This window comes from Papaver somniferum, chromosome 2 (genome assembly GCF_003573695.1).
Source record: "Papaver somniferum cultivar HN1 chromosome 2, ASM357369v1, whole genome shotgun sequence".
Lineage (NCBI taxonomy): Eukaryota > Viridiplantae > Streptophyta > Magnoliopsida > Ranunculales > Papaveraceae > Papaver > Papaver somniferum.
The window spans coordinates 143347844-143371070 of record NC_039359.1 but is presented as its reverse complement, the minus strand read 5'-3'; the positions used below and the strand labels follow the sequence as shown (position 1 = coordinate 143371070).

At 36.3% G+C, this 23227-nt stretch overlaps 1 protein-coding gene across 1 annotated transcript; it reads right to left on the bottom strand.

Annotated features, from left to right (window-relative positions):
* Window positions 1-16254: 16254 nt before the first annotated feature.
* Window positions 16255-19083, bottom strand: LOC113352120. Its single transcript, XM_026595987.1, has 3 exons — window positions 18606-19083; window positions 17481-18512; window positions 16255-17093 (listed from the first exon to the last, which is right to left on the bottom strand). The coding sequence occupies exons 1-3, from the start codon at window positions 19081-19083 to the stop codon at window positions 16255-16257; spliced, it is 2349 nt and encodes a 782-aa protein (XP_026451772.1).
* Between the last annotated feature and the right edge of the window lie 4144 nt (window positions 19084-23227).

The window sequence follows — 23227 nt, the reverse complement described above, 5'->3', positions numbered from 1 at the left end:
CCTCTTCGCGCTCTCACAGGCTGTCCTCAACCTTCTTAATGCCCTGGGATTTCCACTTATATTCTTCTTGTTCTTCCTCTTAAACTCTTGCATGAAATGGTTCATCATCCTGTTATCAAAATCTTCTCCTCCGAGATGGGTTTCTCCAGCAGTAGCTTTCACTTCAAAAATACCTTCTTCAATAGTCAATCACTATACATCAAATGTACCACCATCAAGATCAATGGGTTTCTCCAGCAGCAGCTTTCACTTCAAAAATACCTTCTTCAATAGTCAATCACTATACATCAAGTGTACCACCATCAAGATCAAAATTAAGAACATTCTTCTCCCAGAATTCGACGCCTTCTTAACAAGACCATAAGCATTTGCATCTGCAGTTGGCCCATCGATAATTCATATAACATCTAGACCAGCAATGGCACCAGCATCCTTTGTAGCTTGACGCTGTAAATCATTGATGTATGCAGGGATAGCAACGGCAGCATTCTTTCATGAATTTCGGTAAGAACCATAAGCAATTGCAGCTGCAGTTGGCTCATTGATAATTCACGTCACATTTAGACCAGCAATGGCACCAGCATCCTTTGTAGCTTGACGCTGTGAATCATTGATGTATGCAAGGATAGCCACAACAGCATTCGTTATAGAAGAACTAAGATAAGCTTCCACAATCTCGTGCATTATGGTAAGAACCATATATGATATTTCTTCAGCTGAAAATTGCCTCTTCGTCTTTGTATGTGACAATAATCATGGGTTTTTCACATGGTCCAGCTATAACCCTGAAAGGCCATAGCTTAATTTCAGCTTGAACTGATGGATCAGAAACCCTTCTCCTAATCACAGGCTTTGCATAATGTCAGAAACAAGAAAAATTCAGTACAAACACTCACAGTAATACATAAACAAGAGTAATTCAGTACAAAAACAAGAAAAGGTCAAATAATTCAAAATCAACATATACAAACTGGTGTCAACTCTTTTTTTCTTCAGCATTTGATCTTACTCAAAACGAGTCAAATGTAGTATAGAGATTAGGAAATTTTGAACGAGGCCGCAGATGATGTCTACAATTTACTCGAGTCAAGGCAACTTGTCCTAGTCTGACTGGGTAAGTCTGACTCAGAACACAAACATAGAGGACTTTGCAACAAGGAAAATCACAAGGTCTACAAGTGGGCATCAACTGAGTCAAGCTTATTCCAATCAAATCACACAAACATTCACATTGTTCAATCTATTAGCTTCTATATCCCTTGACCTTAGCAAAGTGCAGCGAATGCAAAAAATGACAGACAGTGATATCGAATGATTGTACCTTCCACTTAAGTCAATTGTTTAATAACAAAATATAATGCTTCGGGTAATGCAACTCATTTTACATTTAAATATTAACTTTAAAATCCAAATAAAATGAGAAATACATTTTAGAAGCCTGGTCGCAACAACCACGTGGTCACGGTAATTAATTCATATCATTCACAAAATAATTACCTAGCAGGTCCAATAAAAAAATATGTCACTTAAGTCTACATATAGCAGCTATCACATATGCCATCAGAAAATGTCCTTACTATAGATATAACCACTTAGGCCTAGCCCTTCTTATGCCTACTTATTGTTCTCAGGAAAGTCATGGTATGTCGACAATAAAGCATTCACTCTAAAAATATGTACATCATTCATAAAGACTATCAACATTTCTGGTAAGATTTATGTAACCATTGTACTCATCTAGGCACATAAAACATCCTTAATACTGCAGACGGCATACAACAGATGACTAAATTTAAAACATTTCATCCATACAACTACAGTTCGAAAATAGAAACCACACATAAGCAATCATAAGCCGTATATAGAACTCTCTACACTAGTACCTTAGTTCTAGCCAGATGATACCTGAACAAGGAAATGATGCACAATGAGAACAAAATATTGTATATTCCAAAACATCCATAATAAGGCTAGACATCATTGTATAGATCTGTTCGTTCCCCAAACTCAAAATTATATATTTCTCCACTGTCTACCCCGAAAGTTCAGTTTATGAAAATGACAATAAAATTCGAACTACAAAGGAAATGGACATAACAACCGCCCACAGATCACATATAAAGTAGAGCTAGCATTATGTTAAAATTATCAGATCTAAGACTTAGCTAAATTCACAAGTAGTTCTTGAATTTCTGTATTATGCCTAGAATATATATATTGTTTTAAGGCAACCTTGCTCCACATATGCTCACTAAATCAGACTCCTTTTCGTCCGATTGTGGTCGATCCCATCTAAATAAACACAATGAAACTAAACATATGACTCTTGATTATACCATTCTCTCCTAAACGTCTTATGCATTCATGCTAATTTATTTCTTGAAATAAAGAATATCAATGACCATCCAGCTGCTGCAGCACCGGGGCTCCGGTATGACACAGACCTTATTATTAAGTAGATAATATGTAATTCAAAGAGTTCTGCACTATCAGCTAACTTCACTGGGGACCAGTACTACTGATATTAATCTCAAAGTTCTAACTATAGTGACAGCATACACGTATTTTAGAAAAACGCATATGAAATGCCATTTACAAGTGGTTTCTGAAATCAACACAAACTGTGGATCCACTAGCCAAAAAAAGTTCAGTTACTAATTAAGGGTTTCCACTTGAAAGGTATTGTGACAACTTAACTAAATGACAATACAAAAAGCAAATTATCAAACGACGACCAAAATATTATATAATAATGGTCCCATACTAATGAAGTGATACACCTTAAAATTGATAAGGTCAGCACCAAAACGAAAAGAGGAACTTGAAGATTAAAAGACAAAAGAGATGATTCATTTCCTTTCTACCAACAAAAGTAAAATAGAACCAAAATCTATTTACAAAATTTAGCTTATCACTACCACCAACGTCATGCATATATTACCAACAATTCGCAAGTACCCACTACTGCCCATTTAAGCTAGAATTAGTTAAGATTCCATGCACCATATACCAATATAGTTAGTAGAAATTGTAACACTCTAATCAACGATCCAATTAGATACCAATGACGGATAATCATTTCACAGTTAAATTGTTGTAATATTTTTATAACTCTCACATAGCAGACAACGTTATTAATGAGCAAAGGAATAAGTTCCTCACCTGCTTTTTCGGCTTTCGAGTCTTCCAGACTCAAGTTTGCGGTCGCCGGAGGATAAAATATTGCATCCATACAGTAGTACCACTCGAACAAATTCAGCTTCTGATGGTGCTGATGCCAGTGGTAGTCTTGAACAGGTGCAGTCGGTAAACATTTTATCAAACACCTGGAATGCATCTGGAAACTAGTGATCCAGAACATCTCATGTTGTGCTATTCTTCTCATTTACATATCATTTAGTTCCTGCAACTCAAGTTTGACAATAACCCATACTCCTCAAACCATCCACAACTAAAAATCATTTATTCTCACCATTCTGCCACTAAAGTTACAGTAGGAATTTCATGGATACGAACAAAACCGGAAGATATAAATTTAACAATGTTAATACGGCTAGCTAGAGAAATACAAAACTATAATCAAGAAGTTCAGCCAACATTTACAAGGCATGATATAGAGAAATAAGTGTTTGAATATGGGGAAAAAGAGAACAAGCTAAATTAACCTTCTAAACTTCCAATTTAGAAGTCTCAATCCTCCATTCACAAATTGAGTTTGCCTATACACTCTATGTAGATTAATTATTTGATTTCAAAATCAAAGGGGATTTCAAAAACCAACATAATCAGATATCGAAACCCCAATTTCATTGCTATAATTGTGGCAGGAAAACGGCAATTAGTTTTGATTTCTCAATCTTCTCTTGCTGGTCACCATTTGGGAAAATGTAGATACAATCCACTTCCTTAGGTTAACCCACAAGGAAAATAAAGCATGCCATTCATTTCTAATAATTATTAGACTAACTATCAATTTACATAATTTGAATCAATAAACCTAAAATTGACACAAATTACAGCTAACTCATGCTTTAATAAAATCTGAATTGAAGTTAATTCATCTAACTCTTTGAAAACTCAAAATCGTTATAAACCCTAGTTTCACTGTATTTACAACTTCAATTAAGATTATAATAGAGAAACCTGATCAAAGCTTGCACCAGGCAAGGTAATCAAACCGATCAAGTTATGAATCTCCATGATCAGTGGGTAAGCGAATGATTACCTCCTCGACTTCAACACTGAAGAAAAACAGGAGAAGAAGTCCCCTACAGATAACATCAACAATATCAGCAACTCCAAGTATCCAAACCTCTACAAATCTAACTCATTCGTGATTTCTGTCAGGTTTCCCAATTTCCCCATAGACGGAAAACGAAATGAGAGAAAGAAGATAAAGAAGAGGAGCATGAGTTCCTCAAGTTTCAGTCACACGAAGAGGGGAAGAGAGAAAAGAGGGAGAAGAAAATCTGAGCCACCCCATTTTCTTTCATTTCCTTTAGTTTTATTTTAATTTAAGATTCCAAATATGACACGTGCAGCTCATGCATACATGCCTATTAAGGCACCCATGATTCATATTTAGACAGACTCACTATTTAAAAGCTAAGTTTCACCATTAAGGCATCCAAAATTGTTAACCACACACAAACATTAGATTTTCATTTTCTTATCTTTTGCACGCCTAGTGTAGAATTTGATAGTGTGATTTTTATGAGCCAAATCTAGAGAATATTTCGATGAGTAACCCGATGCTAGTAATACATATGTATATTTTTTGATTATCTAAAAACTTAAAGGCCTAGACTAATAAAGCTCTCACATTCAACGGTGAGGAAATCCTCGTTTCCTATTGGCCGAAACAAGTTTTTTTTGAGTTTTGTGAAACATAATTTTGGTGAGGACACTTGGCTAAATTTTATCAGAGGAAATATATTTTCGGATTCCCAACTTTCCTTACATAGCTACGTTTCCTTATGTAGTATCCTTGCCTAACTGCATTTCGATTCCTTTTACTGTTCCCGTTTGAGAAACCTGGCCCTTATCTTTTCTTCTCCTCTTCCTCCATTTCTCTTTAACCTTGCGCCGACAAATACCATACTCTACAAAATCAAACATAATTCAATCATGACGTTTGTGTTCATGATGACGTTGTTGTTGTCTAGAGTCTTTTACATTATTTTAGCACTTTCTGAAACTTGGGGTTTGTTTGTTTGTTTTTTTTTTTTTTTTTTTTGAGTTCGTAATACAAAAAGCAGGATCAATGATGGTTTTTTTCATAAGGTGTTTAACACCGCACCAATGCTTCTATTATGGGGTCATCCTATATCACCTAATGCGGCCAAATTCCACTTCAACCTGGATATCCCCGTAGTAACAAATCTAAAGGTGATTCTAGAAGTGCTTCTAAAATTGTAGTGTACGAAATTTACATTACCATATTACGTACACCTGATTATTTAACTTTTGTTCTTTCATGTCCTATCTATGGCTATGGATTGCACGTTAAAACATAAATTATGGATCTATAACTTATTTTTCATGGACTCCCTACTTCTTTCTTATAAAACATAAATTATGATGTGCATGGTGTGTATGTGTATGTGCACAGATGGACGATCAGTAAAGCAAAGCTCCGGCAGTTACGAAGGGATTTGCAAAAAGCTCTTGCGGGTACGGATACAGTTCTGAGATATGCTTCTGTTAATTTTTTTTATTAACCTATAACTTCTGTGAATATGTTTTTTGTCCCTGAGCAATGTTTTGATTCGATTGTAAACAGGCTAGACAAACATTTCGGCAGCTAATTATGTCCCAGAAGATTGTCCATATTACTTCTATTAGCCAAGGTTTATTATCATTCCCTTCTATGTATATTCAACACTGGCATATAGCGATCTTACTCTCATCTTTATCTTTAACGCGCAGGAAAACACCGGAAAAGATGGATTAGTGATCAAGGCAAGGATTCTAAGGACCTGAAAGTGTGGCACCAGTAAACCAATGAAGTATATGGCATGATATATACTCAATGCCTTCACGAGAGCTGGAAAAGAAAAAACAGGTAAGGTAGTTGCTTTGTTGAGTGCTTTTATAGTTTGTTAGCTATAGACTATAGTTAGACAAGGCCCAAGTTTTGAGTGAAATAGATAACGTAATACACGGGTTGGGTGTATGTTTGAATTCTCATTTGTTGTGGGGTAAAACATTCATTGCCTTCTCAAGAGTTGGAAAAGAAAAATTAGCTAAGGTACAAAGGGAGTATGTTTAATGAGTGCATTAATAAATTTTTTTAATCAATAATTAGAAAAGGAGCAAGTTTGGAGTGAAAGAAGTAATGCAACACATGGGTTCGATATCATCCAATGTCCAAATTGGAGTATTCAGGTGTGAGGAGAGAATATTAGTGACGATAGTCTAGCTGGGGTACATCACGAAAGGGAGGCAAAGTTTATGGGTACTCTTCAATCTGATCCGACCTACGGAGAGGAAGGAATTCTTGACATGATTGCATCTACTGAAATAACCGAAATGACAAATACTTATCGTGGCCTGAATCTTACAGGTAACAACGACTTTAATGTGTAAAAATAGCTCCCTCCGGAAACAGGCTTCCAAAACTGTCACCCTTAATTAAAATATACATATAACACCCTTTTGGAATTTTATAGACAATTATACCCTTATTTAGAAAAGGTCCAGACCCTATTGATTGAGTCAGCTACCACCTCAGCAATTAAATCTGGCAGAGTCACCTACCAACTCAGCAGAGATATTTATCCCGTCTTCTTGTTTTTTCCGTCAAATTTTTTTTCACTTCGTGATCTCCGTCTCTCTTATTTCCTTCTTTCTCAATTTTCAAAGTTCCATCGACTTCTTCCTTCCATCAACATCTTCAGAGATTTCTCAGTTTTTCAATTTCGTCTCAGATTCAATCCGCTGCATACCCATTTCGCGAAGAACTAATATATATATATATATATATATATCTGAATATGGATTGAAAAAAGAAGAAAAAAAGAGGTATGATTTAGGGTTTAGAATTATCTGTCATCAATTTGAATTGAGGATTCAATTTTTGGTATGTATGAAATGAAAGTTTAATCGATTTCGTTATTTTAGGTAGATAGGAACTTAGTGCGGTTTGTAGAAGAAAAAAGAAGAGCAGAGCAATGGATTGGGAAATTTTGATGTTTTCTAGATTATGAAATAGGTATTTTCATCAACTTCACTTACGATTTAGGGTAACTGAGCACAAAAAAATAAGGTATGATTTAGGTTTTAAAATCTCATTTTTTCTGTTCATGTCGTTAGAGTATTTGGAACTGAGACAAATGAAAATTTTTGCGATTTATTCCGTGGAAATTAGTATTTTGCTTCAGTTTTGATTTTGATTTCTTAGGTTTTTCAGAATAGATTTTGTTTTTTTGTTGTTTTTTTTGTTAAATTAGGGTTCATACTTTCATCACTGTAGCTTGTTGTGAATGAGAAATTTTTATTTATTTGTTTTAAAATTGGGTGTATTATGTTGGGTTTCTCTCTAATTCTTGTTTATCGGATACTAATGATTTTGTAATACTTGTGGATCCTGTGCTCAGAGATAGTTGGAGTTGTTACTTGAATCCTAGTTCAGAGCATTGACGTGGTCCACCTAAGTTTAAGTGCAGGTAAAAAACTCTTGTCATTCATTACATAATTAGTACTCTTCCTTGTTTTCCTATGCTTTGTCATGGCCACCAAAAGCTTCATTGTTTTAGATTCAACAATAGCTCTAAATCATGAATTTGTGGATGGTTGTAACATGTTGTATGAATAACTATTTAACCACTGCTAGCTCTAAATATGGACATTTCTTGGCTTAAATTACAAAATATATTAACCCAATCAGCATATAATTAAGATAGAACCAAAATCCCAATTAAGTTACACTAGACTACTGAGTAGTGTATTCCTTTTACCTGCATATTCTCATCCCAACCTGCTAACAAGAGATCGACTTTGTTCCCATTATTTTGTAAATTAGATTTGTTGTATGATTCCAACTTCATCGAATCGATTGGTTTTCTTAGCATAATTGGTGGCCTTTACACGGATGGTATGATGGTGTTTGTTTGATACAACTTCATTCATGGGTATACCATTTTAGGTTTTGCTATCATATGGTACTTGATATATTGTTTCAAAAAAAACTCTCATACGTATTATTATACACTGCCAATGGATGATATTCATTCAATGTATGATGGCAGTTTTGGAAGCTTGTTTTTTGTACAAGTTGTAGTTTCAATCTAATCTATTAACCTCACTTGCGAATTGTTTATAATGTCATAATAATGTCATGATGAGTATGTAGTTTTAGGTAGATAAAACTTAGTTTTTCTTAATCACTATAACTTTGTGTGCGGAGTGTACTTTGAGTAACTAAAGAATATGAATTACTACTATGTTATTACTAATCCTGACTATATTATTTTTGTAGGTTCCAAGTTATGGGTGTAGGAGGGAAGAAGAAGAAGAAGAAGTGTTCTCGAAAAGTGAAATCTACGATTCATGTGGATGAAACAGTGTTGGATGCTACTGTTGAGGACAAAAGAGTGGTATCTACAGATGGTGTTGAAAGGTAGATAGGTGACATTTAGCCTGTTAAGGCTAACCATTCATTTTATGTTCTGTGTCTGGTCACTTCTTTTTTATTGCTGGAGATTCACATAAGATATTTCCTGAGTATAATAATCAGTAAAGATCGAAGAGCTGAATACTTACTTTTATATATAGTTTTGAATCTACTTCTTCTAATAGATGATTGTATGGTATAGTGTAATCGTGCCACCGTTGAGCATTCCCTGTCAAATGCTGAAATGTATGCATTAATAGCCTAAAACCCAAGCTACTGCCTATCTGCTCACTATTTTAAGAAGTTAAATTTGAACAATAACAATAGTTTAGTTATTTATATATAAAAGAAAGTTAGATGCCTCTATGCGAATCCTATTTTTTCTATGTTGCTGCATTGTTCTTTCTAGGTGTATTTGGTATAAGCCACTTGTAAACGGAAACTAGACCGGTCATTCGTTGAGTCACTTTTACAACTTGAATACAGGTGGTTATTAGATTATTTGGAATGTACGACTATTTATCTTTTTTCAATGTTGCTGCTTTCCGCTCTCAAATACTTAATTCTAAGAACTTGTATGTTGTAATTGGTGTAACTATTTATTTCTATGTTGTAGGATGTTTGTTCACCCTGCCAGGTACCGGGCTTATACGTGCAAGGTAACAACATACTCGAGCCCGAAGGTTTTTAAGTGGGTGCGTAACCTGCTGTCTCCTGCCGAGCAAGAGAAATTTATGTCAACTACAACTGGACCCTTACTGCACCTGCCAATGCAAACGTGGTCTAGTGCCTTGTTTCATTTTTTATTGGCTAGTCAGATCTCCACGGGTGATGAAGGTGATAAGGGTAACCGTGAAGAAATGCGCGTAATGGTTTGTGGAAAGGAACTCTCCTTCGGAAAGAAAGAGTTCGCATTGATTTCGGGGCTTAGTTTTAGGAAGTCGGACCATAAGTTTTCTCGTCCCGCCACGAAGCCCTGCCTTAAGATGAAGCATTTCCCCGATGAAGGAAAACCAGTAACTGGAAAACGTTTGAAATTATTACTTTTTGGAAAAGTGGAGGAGGACGACGACGACGACGAAAAAAAATCGAAGAAATGTAGCAAAAAGGAGGACAAAAAAAATCGAGGAAATGTCACCGATCAAGAAAAAAGGAGGAGGAAAAAATATCGGGAGAATGTCACCAATCAAGCAACTCTAATGCTGAATGTGAAATTGTCAAAGTCCCACTGGAATCTGATGACAAGGTGAAATTGTCGTTACTATATGTTGTCCACAGGTATGTCCTGGGAAAGGGAGATGACAAAGTAGTTGAGCATGATCACTGGTACCTGGTGGATAACCTCGTCGACTTCAACTCTTATCCTTGGGCGGAAATAGCGTTCAGCAGAACTATTGATAATAACAATTCTGCCTTAGATTATCAGATTAACGCTAACAAACCTGTTGGAAGTGAGGTGACTTACAAAAGTCAAGGAATGGCCCATGTCCTGGTGGTAAGAATCAGTTGGGTTGATATTTTCTAGTTGTCTAATTTTTTGTGATTGTTGTTTTAAAGGTTTTCCTTTTTTCACCAAGGTTTGGGGTCTGGAAGTGTTGCCGAAAGTGCTTGATAAGTTTGGAAGCAAGACTATTTCTGCAAATTGGCGCCCCCATATGCATAGTGTTACATGCGATTTAGTAATACACCATGAGCCTCTACTTACGATTTTGGAGGAGTCAAAGGTATGAAGTAATAACTACCTTAGTTACTTTATTTTTTTGTTTGCTACATTGTTAATTTGGTCGAGTGACTTTATAAAATTACAGGGTGAAGTGTGTGATGACATTATGTGTCATAAAGAAGATGCAAAGCGTTTGGTAATGTTGGGGTTATGTGAAGGTCCCTTGGTAGATGACGAAGAATAAGTTTCGTTAAAGAATGAAAATGTGGTGGAGAACGAAGATCCGTTTGAGAAGGGTGAGGAAGAAAATATGTTAGAGTCTGAAAATGTTTTTGTGGATGAACAGGTTCCAGAGGAGAGCAGCATGGATGATGAAGAGGACGAAGAAGATCTGTTAGGGAATGAAAATGTGGTGGAGGAAAAAGATCTGTTTGAGAAGGATGAGGAAGAAGCACGTGTGGCACATCCTCGCTCCCAACTTGATGTTCTTTGTTCTAGGACATCAACTTCAGTCATTGCTTCTTTCGAGTCTTTTGTGAAAAATTCAATGATTGGTCATACGGAGGATTTGAAAATGACGGTGATTGGTGAAATGGAGGTATTTAAAAGTGCAGTGAAGGGTCAGTTGGAGGATTTAAGTGTCCAGGTAAGTAATATCCATAAAACAATGTTGAATCATGTGGAGTGTTTAACTGCCGAGATCAAATCAATAAAGGATAAGATTGGTGGAACCAAGATGTACAATGCATTGTCAAAGACAAAAACGGTGAGTTAATTGGAAATTCATTGTATTAAGATAGATAGAATGTCACATCTATTCTGATATTGAAGTTTTATTGAACTGATATTTATGTTGTTTGAACAGGGGACTCCACCTGGAGGACATAATGAAGAAGAAGATTTTGATGGTGCGGCAATGCAGAAGCCAGATGTGACTCCTGGCAATGGATCCAATAGTATTGAATTAAATCCACCATATCCGTACAATCCTCCAAATAAGGAAGTTGATGTGAGTCGAGCTGTTGTAAGTATTTGTTGCATCTCTAGTTTTTTTGTTACATTAGCACGTATATATTTTATACTTTTTTCACAAAACTATCGTGGTATGACTTTTTGACTGTGTCGGATATGTAGGTAAAAAACATTTGTAACAGCTCAACGGGGAAAAAAAAGAAAGCGTCAGAAAAATAAACCCTGCACTGGCCCTTCTGCACCCATTATCGTTCTTTCTGATGATGTTACAAAAGGTCATGGAAGGTCTAGGAGGAAAATAAACCCTGCACCTTCTCTGTTTCCCCCGTATACTCCTACAGGGAAAGTGGCGAAAAAGAACGCAAAAAAGTTTCCGACAAGCGAAGAGCCTGTTATCATGAATTATTTTGAAGAAGACACATTGGATCAGCAAATAACGAAGCAGGATACAGATGATATGAACAGATTCATAAACCTTGGGTTAGCCTCATCCCTAGTATACCCTTTTGTTTCTGTGTCTTGTTGTTTCTCCTCCCTAGTATACCTTTTTGTTTATCTGTGTTGTTGTATATGTGAAAACTAACAATCATGGTATTGCCTTATAATGGATCTTAATTTACCACAGTATCAAGGAACATGGCGATAACTATAATGGTGATGGTACATCATCATTGTCTTGCTCTGAGTATAAACTACTACTACGTTCAACTGGTTGGTTATGCGGTAATGTGAGTCATATTGCATCATTTGATATTGACGATTAAATCTAATAATGAGAACATCATTTGGGTTGTCAGAAGTTTTATGTTTATTGGTCTTCCTGCAGATTATTGACAGTGTATTGGTGCTTTTGCACAAGTCTTATCCTTCTAACAAATCCACTGGTACCTGGTCATACTTTAAAAGTCACTTACCGGTAAGTTTTTGTGCAGAATAGATTGGATATTTTCTACTTATTTATATTATTGCATGAATACATTGTGACTGAGCTTCCTTGCTCGTGAAACAGCAACATTTTGCGAATGGTGATTTTGTCCAAGTTGATAGATTCAGACTAGGGTTAGCAGGACGCCGTGGTTCACCACCTAGTGAGCATTTACCCTCTTGGGATAAGGTTGATGTCGTATATGGTGTAGTTTGTATTGAAAATATTCACTGGGTCGCAGTCTCCATTCAAGTAAAGGAGAAGACAATTATAATTTATGATTCTCTTAGACCGAATATAAGAAAACCATAACCGTTGCCACCAATATAAGCAAACCATAACCCTAATTATTACTTTTACCTGATGTATCCCCTCTCTCTTCATCAGTTCATTTGCAAACGAGAACCAGACCAGCCAAAATATCTCCTCCTTTCTTTGAAATCCACCATTACCAACCATTTAAGCCCTATATGACAAAACCTCATTAAAATTCATTATGATTATTAACCTTCAACATCTCTCAATTGTGCAGCAGTTATGTTTGATTTTACAAAATCAGCAGGTACAGTTAGGGTTTTTATCAAAAAAAATTTCTCTTCTTGATTTTTTACTAGTCGATTTTCTTAATGGGGGTTTAACAATTATTTGTTCTGGTTGTTTTACGGTAGATCGAACAGCTTAAGTTGCAGTTCAGATCTTCTACAGGTAGATCTTAACATCTTTAGTCGCAGTTCATATCGGGTATACTTGATTTTATTCGATTTAGGTGATTTTTACCTTTTGTATAATACTGATGTTAGGTTTGACTTGTTGATTTTAACCAATTTTTTTTGTTTTTAGTATTTTTATGCAGATGCATGGAGTTAGGTTTTAATATGGGATTTATCGGTTTGTTTTTAGGTTAGTTACTTAAATTGAATGACTTGAAATTTAATTTGATATGAAAGTTATGTATTGGTGTGATTTTTTTTTTGTTGTTGATTTTTCAGGTTGAGAACCTAAAGAAAGAAAATGAAAAAGAAAATGCATGTGAAGATGAATAGAGAACTAAGTTAGGAACATGGAAACACGCCCAACTGAAGCTGAGAAGAAATTGAAGGACTCCAATTTGAAGCTAGTGAATGTAAGGACTTCAACTGAAGCTGAGAAATTGATATGGAAGTTGTGGATTGGTGTTGTATATATATATTTTTTGTTTGTTTGTTGTTTTTGAGAAATTGATATGGAAGTTGTTACCTTATTGGAAGGAACTTTGTAACTACTAACTAGTGGCCAGTTTCTTGTTAGACCTGCATATGTATATACTTCCTTATTGGAAGTATATATACCTTATTGCTATATATACTTATTGTGTGATGATTGTTGAGTGCCCAGCATATAGTTACGCGTTGACCAATATATGAATTATAGAAAATATACTATGGTTTTTCTGCTAACAAAGGGATATCTAAATATAATTTTGATGGGTGTTTGACCCCCTTTGAGATGGTAACATTTTGAACATTATGTATGCATTAGTTTTCTTAGAAAACTATGTTGAAGAAGTTGAATTATGGTAGATAAATACCTTTCTATATTTTATGAAAATGTATGTTCGTCTGATTCGGGATGTATTTTGATAGTTTTGTTCTGGATCAAAACTAAGCTGATGGTTTTGTTTGTCGTCAGTTGTGCAGTATGAAGCTCGCTGAATATAAAGGGAGAGCAACAAAGTAGCAATGGAGAACTGCGATATTGTTCGTAAATTTATACTCTGAAGTACTATCCTGCTGCATTGCACTTGCACAACAACTTCAGTTACTACCAAGTAAACTGAACAGAAGATAAAAGGTATACTAAATTACCACTCATACACATTGCTCTAAATAAACTTTTTTTTACCATAATACTGCAAGAGAAAATGATTGATTTTACTACCACTCCAGTTAGATATTAGTCCCCTGTAGAGCAGAATACTTCTTCCGATTAATCAATCTCCTATTAAGTGTGTTATTCTCAGCTCTTATAGAATTAACACATTTGACCAGATCATTGTATGTATGGTGTAATAGATCTCCAAGAGGTGGCAACGGCGTAACTGGAAGACCCAACTCAGTTGTTTCCTTTCTTAATCTACGACCTTCTTCAATCGCGTCATACCATTCCTCATAGGACATAACTCCATTGGCAGAAGTATCCAGATTTGTTAAAGACATACTTGAAGAACCCTCATCCGCTGGTTTTGGTAGGTTGTTGGTTTGTTGGTTGCTTTGACGTCTTGTTTTTGAAGGAATTTTAGAAAAACATTTTTCCAAACATGATTTTCTCTCTGATCTTGAACCCATTTGATCGAAGTGGGTAGTTTAAATTGTAAGGAATCACTCCTAAGGGTTGGATGTCAGGGTTGGATGTCATATATATATATATGTATGTATAGAATTGTAGACTGAGAAAGCATCTTCCTACCTCACTCATATCTAAGTTGTGTTTGATTTTCCTTTTGTTTATATTTTTTTTTTCTTTGTTATGTTAAATGACTCACCCATTTTCTTTGAAATTTGAATAAGCATTTACTTCCCAACTCCCACACCCGCACCTGATTTGACTTAAAATAAACTACAGGCCGCCACAATAATTTGTCCCTTATTGGACAATTTTTATGCACAATTTTTAATAGTGATAGAGGTAACGGCTTGTCCCCTTATGACATGGAGGTGCTGTGGCTAATGTGGTGAAAAGAAATTGGTTTTCACTTTTCAGGTACATATGAGAGGATTTGAAGGGAATGTTGTCAATGTGTGTAAACATTACCCAAGAATGGGACAAGCTTTAAATTTGCTTTTTTCTTCTTCCTTATCTCTTTTGTTTCTGAAAGGTAACACAACCCGTAAGCTGCTAGCAGAAGACTAATTGGGAAACGTGAAAAAAAGAAACAAAAAAAAAACTTTTTGACTAATTGTAATTAGTAAAAACCAGCTTGCTTTTTTCTTTTCAGTTACACATGAGAGGTGAACATGAGAGGCGCCAACTATATTTAGTTGGCATTAAATTCTACATGTTTGCCAACATAAGTATAAATGGACATCATTCAGATTCGTTTGTGCTTAATAATCTCTAGGGTAAAGAAAATCACTGTTATTAGGTACATTTGTTTACAAGTTTTTATCTCAAATCATCTGAAACAATGGAATGATCCTCTCAACAGTCTGACGTAACCTCACTTAATTCAACTGCCCGAACAAGAAATCAATATACTACCATATATGGGAGGAATGGTGTTGCGTCGGATGGTGATGAGTTTGTTGACTCTAAAAAACTTATTGCTAAGCGTGTAATAACTAATTTCTACACAACAAAAAACGGTAGCCAATTCTGTAAGGAGTGGTTTGAGTTAGTAAAGGAGGATCGCCATTACGTGAAGAATGCAAAAGGTTAAGGATATCAGTCCCGGAATCATGTATCATTCCTTATCATGGCATCGGCGTATGGATCAAGGAAGAGAATTTTGGACAGAGTTTTTTTCAAGATCTTTCCCTTGTTGAGCTGATGAATGGTGCAATGAAGATCGATATTCGAAGGCACAAGAACGCAGAACTTGAAAAGAAAAGTGATGAAGAATGGTTTAAGATAATGTCTGATTAGTTTATTTTATATTTGAAGTCCTTTTTATTAGGTACGATGGAACTGTTTTTACTTCTAGGTTGTCCTAGTTATGGCTATATAATTTTCGTTGTTTCAATAAGAAAAGTAAATGAACATTAGCACGTTTAAAAGAGTGCATCACCTAGCTACCAATAACTAAAACAACATGGTAGTAAATGATTTTTGATTCTTGTAATCAGTTCACATGAAACATGCCAGTAAAACTTACAATTAATAAACATAAGATAACTAAGGAATTCATTTTCAAAGGGTAATTCCCAAATTCAATTACAAAAGACCTACTTTCCGAAATTTAAGGTTTAATATCAAGTCTGAGAAAAACTAATTTACCCTGAGGATGAAAATATGACTAAATCCACTCTACTAATGATGCCGCCTAAACTATTTCAAACAAACATAACAAGGTAAGCAATGTCAGCAACCAAAATCACACCAGTTCTAAGACTTGGGACAACGTTTGTTGTTAGCATAATGCCCTGTCTGGTGACACCTTGAACAAGCTCTTTTCTTTCTAGGTTTTTCAATGGCAGACCTTTTCCTCTTGATGCTCCGACGACCAACTTCCGGTGTAGTTTTTGGAGGAAGCACCACCCGTTCTGCCACCTCCGCTGGGATATCCCAAGTTTTTGGGCTCAGCACACCATAGATTTTAGGTTCATACATAGATCTCCAAACCGATGTTTTATAATATTCCCCACAAAGGCCTTCTTCTTTTATCTTATATGTCTCATACACTGCAAGTACGTGGGGACACGGATGATGATGATAGTCAAACACTTTGCACGTGCAAGACCTTCGGTCAAGATAGACGGTGTGCTGCTCTTCATAGTCACCCTCGTCCACTTCATATTCGTCCCCATCGACATGGCAAGCCACAAACCTTTTTGACACAACCCACCGTTCTTTGATTATATCCCGTGCATGTTGACTTAAAGGATCTTGCCGATCACGAGCTAGTTGTATACGTTCGCAGAACCATTCCATAAGGAACCTGCGAATGTAATCGACTAAATGACAGATTGGAAGACCTTTAACATCAGCTATTCTTGAATTGAAAGTTTCACAGGCGTTTGTAGTCATGAGAGTAAAACGACCTGTTCTAGCCTTCACCCTGACCCACATTTCCGGTCCAAGATCCACTACAGATTTTAAAGCAGCGGGGCTCACTAAACCTAGGTCTCTCATAGCAAGTTCATACTCATCATTGCTAAACGCTTTTGCAGCTCTTGTAAATGCCACCGAAGCCGTGGCGTTGTGGTAGGTCTGTTTGATATTTTCTGCAAGGTCAAACATTACAGGATTGACCTATAAGTACAACATGAAGCATGCATATATATATATATATATATATATATATATGTCTGAAATGTATCATACAACAGGATGGACAACAAAACTTGTTTGGACTGTACATATATGCAATATGATGCTATTGATGCTACAAAACTTGTTCTGCCACCTCCGCTGGGACATTATATGCAATATGATGCTATTGTCATTGACTTCATAACTCTATCTAGATACGCACACATAAAGACCTACAGTCTGATAAGTTACACTAAACACAAATCAAGGTTAACGTTGTGTCCATTCAGATAACTAACATCAAATCTATTTAAACACAAAATTCGTGTGTTTATAGTATATAAAGTCTTGTTAAATACCTGAAAGATGGTGGATGCAGTATACTTGATTAGCACAAGGAAATGCCAACCTTATGGCTTTACCGATCGATGGGTGCCTGTCTGTTGCCACAACAACGTCTTCATTCATATCATACTTATCGCCAAGTACTCCGACTAACTTTCTCATAAACCATTCCCAAGATTCATTATTCTCTGAATCAACAACAGCAAAAGCAATAGGATAGATCGACTCGTCGGGATCCATTCCAACGAATGACAGTAGAACTTCTTGGCGTGGCCCTGTAAGATGTGTACCATCAACCGCAAATGCGGGTCTGAAACAGTTTTTGAATCCTTCAATACATACTCCAAAAGCAAAGAAATAATATAGAAAATAATCATCTGAATCAGTTACAATCTCGGTAATAGTACCCTTGTTACGAGCACCAAGCATGTGACTATAACCAACGAGGTGTTGGTACGATTCATCAGGGTTACCTTTGATCAGCTCAATACCACGCTTGCAAGCGTTGTATCCCTGCCGGTAATTGATAACCACTCCATAATCCCTTTTTATGTCCTTAACCAGTTGTTTGGGCGTAAATGCCGCATCTAGTTCTTTGAATTTGTGCTTGAAAAGCTCTGCAATTCCAGTAGCGGGCGCTTTGGTTCTTAATTCAGGGTCAGTCCTTTTGTTGCTTTCACAAGTATGAAAATCGTTTGCAACTGTGAGTTTCCACCACCCACAAGAATCTAAGGGAACTGCCCGCAGACGCCACTCGCATGTCTTGTCTTTGCATTTGGCAATAAACCTCTGGCTGTCGGATTTAAAAGCTTTGTACTCAAAATTTCTTTCTACTTTGGATATTGCAAGTATAAGTTTCAGCTCCCCCTTCCTTTTGAAAGTGTTACCCACACATAAATCATTGTACTTCATATCCTTCGGGGGTTTTGGAATATCCATAACCGGCGCTGGAGTTGTTGTCGCATCATGAAGACATCGGAGTTTCTTGGCTGATGGAGTCATTACTGGTTCAAGACATTTCCTAGCCTTTGTACCACTAGTACTCGCTGAAAAAATAAAACATTCAACATTAGTGTGACTATTTGGTCAGGAAAAACATAATACAAAAGTACAATAACAAGAGGGACAAATAAACATACCTTTAACACCACCATCTCCCTTGATGGTTTCATTCTTGTACTGATAATCCTCACTGGAACACGACGTGAGATTGTTAAGAGGGGTCAAGGGAGTGTGAGGAAGCATCTTGGATCCGCTGTAATCTCCAGTAATTTTTTTGGGAGTCACGGGAGGAATATCTACTTTTACTTCTTCTCCATATTTGATTGTGTAAAAGCTTGGGACTCCACATGTCTGGCCAACATAAAAAATCAACATTTCTTCACTAACAATCTTAATCCTTTGCTTAAATGAGGTTCCCGGGACATCTATGAGGCCATACACATCAAAACAAGGTTTGTGCACGAAACCTAAAACATCCATTGCTCTCTTCTTCACATCCTCAAAAGTGTACTTATCAGGTACCCCCGCAAGATGTGTGATACCTTTGTAGTCATCATTACCTTTTTTGTGCACCCATTCACCATTGCAGTGGATGAGAACAGCTTTGCTTATCATTATGGCGACGACAATTTAGGGTTCTAAAAGCAACTTCATTTCACAAAACATACTATCAGTTAGTGGATGAGAACAGCTTTGCTTATCATTATGGCGACGACAAATTAGCAACTGCATTTCACAAAACATAACATACTATCAGTTATAAGATCATCCTGTATCATGAACCCTACATAAATTAAGTAACCAAACCACAAAGTTAAAGATAACCCATACCTCATTTCACTGTAAACTATATAAATAAACATGGATTCGAATCCCCAATACATATTCAAGAACCCTAACTTTGAGTTTGAATTAACCCAAATTTAATATCGAATTTGAAAGAGCTAAAAGTTAAGCTCACCTATAGATCCTTCCTTCTCTATCTCAGTTGGATGATTAGCTTTTCTGGTGTAGCAGCTGCCATGAAAAAGAAAAAAAAAATGAAAGAAGGAAGAAGAAGAAGATGAACCGCTAAAAAAAAGAATGAAGGTGGGTTATGTAAGGAAAAGAGGGGTGTAACGGGGGTGTAAGGAAGGTGAAGCGTTAGGGTCCCGTCAAATGGTAGGGTCCCGACATAGAGAGTCTTGACCCTAGTAATAATGTTATCACTTCGTTCATCCCCGTTGTCACCTACATTGCACCTACGTGGTCGACTTGAGAAAGGTCCTTAGCTAAGGGTCCCGACTTCTTATCTAAAGGTCCTGACCCTGGTGCAAAAGGTCCTCATCTTGTTCGTTCTACTTGTCATCTACATGGCGCTTAGGTGGTCAAGTTAAAAGGTCCTTCAACTAAGGTCCAGATGGTCCTTTACAGAGTCCCGACCTTCTTGAAGGGACCCTGCATACTTAAGTACATTAAAAAAAAACGATTTCTAATATTTTTTTAATATACGCCTAGAGTTCTGTAAAGAGTCCAGACCCTTTGTATAGGAACCTGGCAGTAAAAAACCACATAAAAAATAATTATTTTAATTTTTGAAAGTTGGAAATAATATCAAACAATTAAGGGTCATGTATTATTAGGGACATAAATGTCATATAGTGGCATTTTTAGTAGGTTGGGGTTAGGGATGGCACTTTTGGAAACTCATTTCCAAAAGTGGCATTTCCACCAATTGAGCCCAGGTAAGCGCTGGGTCAGATTATGATGTGTAGAAAATTCAATGTGTATTTCTTTAGTGGGAAGGTTTATATTTTTTTTTTCACTTTTTAATATCACTAGATCAGTTTCCTATATAATGTCTGATGATATTTGTGCCCGTAGGCTTCGAATTTTCTTACAGTGGTAGAGAAAAATATTTTTCGCGCGCCGTGAAAAGATTGTGGAGTTGAAAATAACATGGAAGGTTTTGTTTATACTACTAGAGAAATTTCTTTTGATCCCGTAAAAATTGACGGCAGGGTACTCCACATTCTACAATTCATTCAAGATTAGCACGCACGTAGACGGTCGAATGGATGGTGTAGTTTAGGTGTTGAGAATTGGGCTTTGCTTTTTCACTGATAACAATGCATGAACAAGTTAACTACGTCCGGTTACTGATGGCGGGACGAACTAAAAGAAAAGAAAAATCTAATACCAATATGCGCTTTGTTGAGTCATGCTCTATAGCATCCCTGAATGAAGGAGTCCGCGTATATGAGATCAAGGTTAGAATCATAAGGTTATGGCCTACGTTTAACGAAACAAAATCAATGATGCGTGCACAGAACATGATACTCATTGATGATAGTGTAAGTAAAGCGTAAAAAATTGTCAATTTTTTCTTACGCTCTTCAACTTTTAATATGCAGAAGTATGAATTGATTACACGTAGCACATAAAATGCAGGTGACGTACCACAACATCTACATCACCGCGGAAAACGACTACAAGAGCACAAATATAAGAAATTTCGAAGTGTGCAAATATAGAGGATCCTATAGACCATTACAAAGACAGATTCGCTTGCACTTCACCAAATCCACCTCCACAAAAGAACTTCATGGACTTCGAATTTAAATACCCGCAACATAAGTTCATGTATACCAAAATACATGATCTTATTAGGACTTGGATCGAAAACGAAAGCAACACGACAGGTAATTCCTGAAATAATACTACTAGAGAATATATGCTTGGTGTACGTCTCTACAAATTATACTAACAACAGACAATTTTGACTGGGTTTTGCAAATGTGAGGGGAAAATTCGTTTCACATAGAAAGAAATATTACAAGTGTCAGGGATGGTGCAAAAAATGGCAATGTAGGATGAAAGGGAGAATCAAACTAAAATAACCCTACCAAACTATTGGATTTATCAATTCGATGACCAGTTCAACAAATCAAAAATCAATGGTCCGGCTTATGTAATGAATTTCGTAAGAACCGAACCTTCAAAAATACTAGGTTCGGCTTGTTAGTTAATTAGTATATATGTTGAACCTTATTACTAATTTTCCTTCGTAATATCTAATCTTGTGATATTTTTGTAGATCGTGCTTGATGAATATGTACCGATGGACGATCAACCGGATCCTGTAGACGTAATTCACGAAAAACTGAAGGATCACTTTCAAAATGATTTGGTATGTAAGAATTTGGTGTTTATCTTCATGTTGTCGGAATATTCCTAAGTTTTTATTACTAATTATTTGTTTTTGAATGAACGTTGACATGGAAAAGTAAACTTGAAGCAAGGGTTTGGGCTGAGGAACACAAAATGAAAATACATTGTGTACTAGTTTGTGGACAACAAAGCCAACATGATCGGTTTGAAATGATTTGTGAGTAAAGTGGAACCAGCGATAAAAAGTCTAGAAAGGGTTCTGTATATATTGGGAAGACCGGGATATATAATAGGACAAAGACGAGGAAAAAAAGTGCCCTTTCAAGATCGTTTTCAACCTCAAGAATAAGTCCTTCAACAAAGATGAAGTTTAATGGGTTATGAATAAAACTATGGACTGTCGTCATGACCACCCACGTCCACTTGACCTTCACGGACATGCAAAAGTTGCACGACTCAAATCCAACAAAATGCACGAAGAAGATAAAATGAGACGAGCACATATGGCACCGTTAAAGATTCTGTAGATTGAAGGAGGACAATAAAGATAACAAGTCGACTACGCAAACTATATATAATGCAAGAATTATATTACTTTGAGAAGAAATAATTTGTAAGGTAGGATGGGATGCAACAATTGATGTGGTTAGGGGTGAAGCATAACTACGCTTGCCAAAAGAAGTTGGATGACTTCGGTCAAGTCACACACCTTTTTCTTGCACACCCGGAATGCGTCCAATTGGAACTATGCTTCCCATAAGTTATTATATTGGATTGCACGTACAAGAATAACAAATATGATATGCCGTCGATGAACATAGTTGGGCATACGTTGACAAACGCACCGTTCATCGTGGTTTTTCGTTTCTTAAAAAACAAGAGGAAAGAAAGTTACATTTGGGGGTTAGAACAATTGAAGTTAGTGTTCCGGGTGGGTGCTTTTCCTAAAGTATTCGTATCCGATTAAGATTCATCGTTGATGTATACTATTAATAAGGTATTTCCGGATGCAACCAACTTTCTTTGTACGTTTCATATATGGAACAATGTGAGGAAAAAATGTCAACCGATAATTCAACCACTTATGTTGAAATAATTAGAGAATATTGCTAAACTATCGGAGGAAAAACGAGTAAAGAAAAAGAGAGAATTCATGAAAGAGTATGACAAGAATGAGAGGTTGTGGGAATGTTTCTCCGGCGAGTGAGAATCTTTGGTATGGTCAATCACCGAGGAAGTCTACGAAGAAAAGGTTGAAATGCTTATTGATCATTGGAGGACCGACTACCCCGACGTCATTATTTATTTGCTCAAAGACGTGGAACCTCATAAAGAAAGGTTTGTGTCTTGTTTTACCAATCCACACAAACACTTTGACAACCAAGCAACACTTAATTATGGTAAAGTCGGCTGATTATCGGTGAAGAAGAATCTTTTTGGTTGCATTGATACATTTGGCACGATATTTGATGCAATGAATAAATATTTCAACAGTGATGTTGTGAGAATTAAAGCGGCATTTGAACATACCAGCCTTATGTTCAAAAAACAAATATTATGATAGTAAATTGATACGGTGATTAACTTAAAGAGGCTCTCATCTATGCAT